General features: G+C 48.4%; 1 protein-coding gene across 1 annotated transcript in view; it reads right to left on the reverse strand.

The window, feature by feature from the left end:
* The window catches only part of LOC143236559 (uncharacterized), a 56,304-nt gene extending 52,938 nt beyond the window's left edge, over window positions 1–3,366 (reverse strand). Inside the window, exon 1 of the mRNA XM_076474862.1 lies at window positions 3,219–3,366. Coding sequence (XP_076330977.1) covers window positions 3,219–3,366 — 148 coding nt within the window. The remainder of the gene's footprint in view (window positions 1–3,218) is intronic.
* Window positions 3,367–3,888: the final 522 nt, after the last annotated feature.

A 3,888-nucleotide genomic window follows, 5' to 3' on the forward strand; every position in this document is an offset into this window, starting at 1 on the left:
GGTTAAGATCAACACAGCCTTGTTGTGTTCTTGGCTGAGTGGGAGTAGTGTTGTTGACTTACCCACCCCACTCCAGGTTACATCAACCGGCCACAGTTGCTGTGTTCTGGCTGAGTGGAGTAGTGTGCTTGACTCCACCCACCCCACCCAGGTTAATATCAAGCACAGTTGTGTTCCTGGCTGAGTGGAGTAGTGCTGACTTACCCACTTACCTCCAGGTTAAGATCAAGCACAGTTGTTGTGTTCTTGGCTGAGGGAGTAGTGTTGTTGACTCCTTTTCCACTCTACCCCTAGGTTAAAGATCAAGCACAGTTGTTGTGTTCTTGGCTGAGTGGAGTAGTGTTGTTGACTTACCCACCCACCCAGGTTAAGATCAAGCACAGTTGTTGTGTTCTTGGCTGAGTGGAGAAGTGTTGTTGACTCCACCCACCCCACCCAGGTCTAATAGCTGCAGGCAGAAAGTTTGTTGTGTTCTTGGCTGAGTGGAGTAGTTCATTGTTGACTTCCCCACCCACCCACCTGAGGTTAATATCAAGCACAGTCATTGTGACCATGTTGTTCTTGGCTGAGTGGAGTAGTGTTGTTGACTTACCCACCCCACCTCCAGGTTACATGGTTGCCAGCACAGTTGTTGTGTTCTTGCTGAGTGGAGGAAGTGTTGTTGACTCTACCCACCTCCCCCAGGTTAAAGATCATGCACAGTTGTTGTGTTCTTGGCTGTGGAGTGGAGTAGTGTTGTTGACTTACCCACCTCACCTCCAGGTTAAGATCAAGCACAGTTGTTGTGTTCTTGGCTGAGCTGGGAGTAGTGTTGTTCACTTTACCCACTCCACCTCCAGGTTAAGATCAAGCACAGTTGTTGTGTTCTTGGCTGAGTGGAGTAGTGTGTTGACTCCACCCACCCTCCCACCCAGGTTAAGATCAAGCACAGTTGTTGTGTTCTTGGCTGAGTGAGTAGTGCTGTTGAGTTAAGATCAAGCACAGTTTTGTGTTCTTGAGTTGACTTACCCACTCCTACACTCCAGGTTAAGATCAAGCACAGTTGTTGTGTTCTTGGCTGAGTGGAGTAGTGTTGTTGACTTACCCACCCCTACCTCCACACAGTTGTTGTGTTCGTGGCTGAGTGAGTAGTAGTTGACTTACCCACTTTTACCTCAGGTTAAGATCAAGCACAGTTGTTGTGTTCTTGGCTGAGTGGAGTAGTGTTGTTGACTCACCCACCTACCCACCTCCAGGTTAAGATCAAGCACAGTTGTTGTGTTCTTGGCTGAGTGGAGTAGTGTTGTTGACTTACCCACTCTACCCAGGTTAATATCAAGCACAGTTTGTTGTGTTCTTGGCTGAGAGGAGTAGTGTTGTTGACTTACCCACCCCACCTCCAGGTTAATATCAAGCACAGTTTGTGTTCTTGGCTGAGTGGAGTAGTGTTGTTGACTTCACACCCCACCCGTTAAGATCAAGCCAAGTTGTGTCTTTTGGCTGAGGGTAGTGTTGTTGACCCACCCACCCCACCCAGGTTAAGATCAAGCACAGTTGTTGTGTTCTTGGCTGAGTGGAGTAGTGTTGTTGACTTACCCACTCTACCCAGAGATAATCAAGCACAGTTGTTGTGTTCTTGGCTGAGTGGAGTTGCTTGTTGACTTACCCACCTCATTCCAAGTTAATGTCAAGCACAGTTGTTGTGTTCTTGGCTGAGTGGGAGGTGTTGTTCACCCACCCACCTCCAGGTTAATATCAAGCACAGTTGTTGTTCTTGGCTGAGTGGAGTAGTGCTGTTGACTTACCCACCCCCACCTCCAGGTTAAGATCAAGCACAGTTGTTGTGTTCTTGGCTGAGTGGGAGTAGTGTTGTTGACTTTACCCACTCTTACCTCCAGGTTAATATCAAGCACAGTTGTTGTGTTCTTGGCTGAGTGGAGTAGTGCTGTGGGACTTACCCACTCTACCTAGAGGTTAATATCAACCACAGTGTGCTTTGGCTGAAGTAGTGTTGTAGGCACTACCCAGGCCACCTCCAGTTAATACAAGCACAGTTCTCTTGGCTGAGTGGAGGAGTGTTGTTGACTTCACCCACTCTACTCCACTGTTAATATCAACCACAGTTGTTGTGTTCTTGGCTGAGTGGAGTAGTGTTGTTGACTCTTACCCACTCTACCTCCAGGTTAATATCAAGCACAGTTGTTGTTCTTGGCTGAGTGGAGTAGTGCTGTTGACTTCACCACCCCACCTCCAGGTTAAGATCAAGCACAGTTGTTGTGTTCTTGGCTGAGTGGAGTAGTGTTGTTGACTTACCCACCCCACCCAGGTTAAGATCACACACTGTTGTGTTCTGGCTGAGTGGAGTAGTGCTGTTGACCTACCCACTCCACCTCCAGGTTAACACGCCAGCAAGTTGTGTGTTCTTGGCTGAGTGGGAGTAGTGTTTTGACTTACCCACCCCACCAGGTTAGCACATCAAGCACAGTTGTTGTGTTCTTGGCTGGAGGAGTAGTGTTGCTCACTCCTACCCACCCCACCCAGGTTAAGATCAAGCACAGTTGTTGTGTTCTTGGCTGAGTGAGTAGTGTTGTTGACCTACCCACTCCCACCCAGGTTAACATCAAGCACAGTTGTTGTGTTCTTGGCTGAGTGGAGTAGTGTTGTTGACTCTACCCACTCCACCTTGTGCCACATGCACAGTTGTTGTTCTTGGCTGAGTGAGTAGTGTTGTTGACTTACCCACTCTACCTCCAGGTTAGGTTACTAAGCACAGTTGTTGTGCTCTTGAGTGAGGAGTAGTGTTGTTGACTCTTACCCACCCTACCCAGGTTAATATCAAGCACAGTTGTTGTGTTCTTGGCTGAGTGGAGTAGTGTTGTTAACACCCCACCCACCTCCAGGTCAGATCGCACAGGAAGAAAGATCTTGGCTGAGTGGAGTTGACTTACCCACTCCCACCCAGGTTAACATCAAGTGTTGCTCATTGAGGTGTTGGACCCCACCCACCCACCTGCTGTTAACATCAAGCAAACTAGTCATGTTGACTGACCATGCCACAGCTGTTGTGTTCTTGGCAGAGTGGAGAAGTAGTGTTGACTCACCCACCTCACCTAGGTTAATACTGCCAGAGTTGTTGTGTTCTGGCTGAGTGAGTAGTGTTGTTGACTTACCCACCCCCCACCAGTTAAGGTCAGCAGCTCTGTTCTTGGCTGAGTGGAGGAAGTGCAGTGTTGACCTACCCACTTCCCCAGGTTCCACATTATTGTTCTGACCTTGATCCTGAGATCCACACTGAGTTTCTGGCAAACTTTCACAGACTCCACCCACCCACCCCACAGTTCTGGCTGAGGAGTCAAGTTGTTGATGTATCCTGAGCCTCACAAGCATCAATGCACAGCTTGTTGTTTCTTGGCTGAGCTGGAGTAGTGTTGTTGACTCTTACCCACCCACCCCAGGTTAAGATCAAGCACAGTTGTTGTGTTCTTGGCTGAGGGAGTGTTGTTGTTGACTTACCCACCTCCCACCTAGGTTAAGATCAAGCACAGTTGTGTGTTCTTGGCTGAGGAGTAGTGTTGACTTACCCCACTCCTGCACTCCATAAGATCATCAAGCACAGTTGTTGTTCTTGAGGAGTAGTGTTCTTGGCTGAGAGTGGGTAGGTTAAGACTCAAAAAGCACAGTTGTTGTGTTCTTGGCTGAGTGGAGTAGTGTTGTTGACTCACCCACCCCTACCTCCAGGTTAAGATCAAGCACAGTTGTTGTGTTCTTGGCTGAGTGGAGTAGTGTTGTTGACTTACTCACCCCTCTTAAGATCAAGCACAGTTGTTGTGTTCTTGGTTAAGTGTTGTTCCACCCACCTCAAAGCACAGTTGTTGTGTTCTTGGCTGAGTGGGAGTAGTGCTTGTTGAC

The sequence above is a fragment of the Tachypleus tridentatus genome, chromosome 13, assembly GCF_004210375.1.
Source record: "Tachypleus tridentatus isolate NWPU-2018 chromosome 13, ASM421037v1, whole genome shotgun sequence".
Classification (NCBI taxonomy): Eukaryota; Metazoa; Arthropoda; class Merostomata; order Xiphosura; family Limulidae; genus Tachypleus; species Tachypleus tridentatus.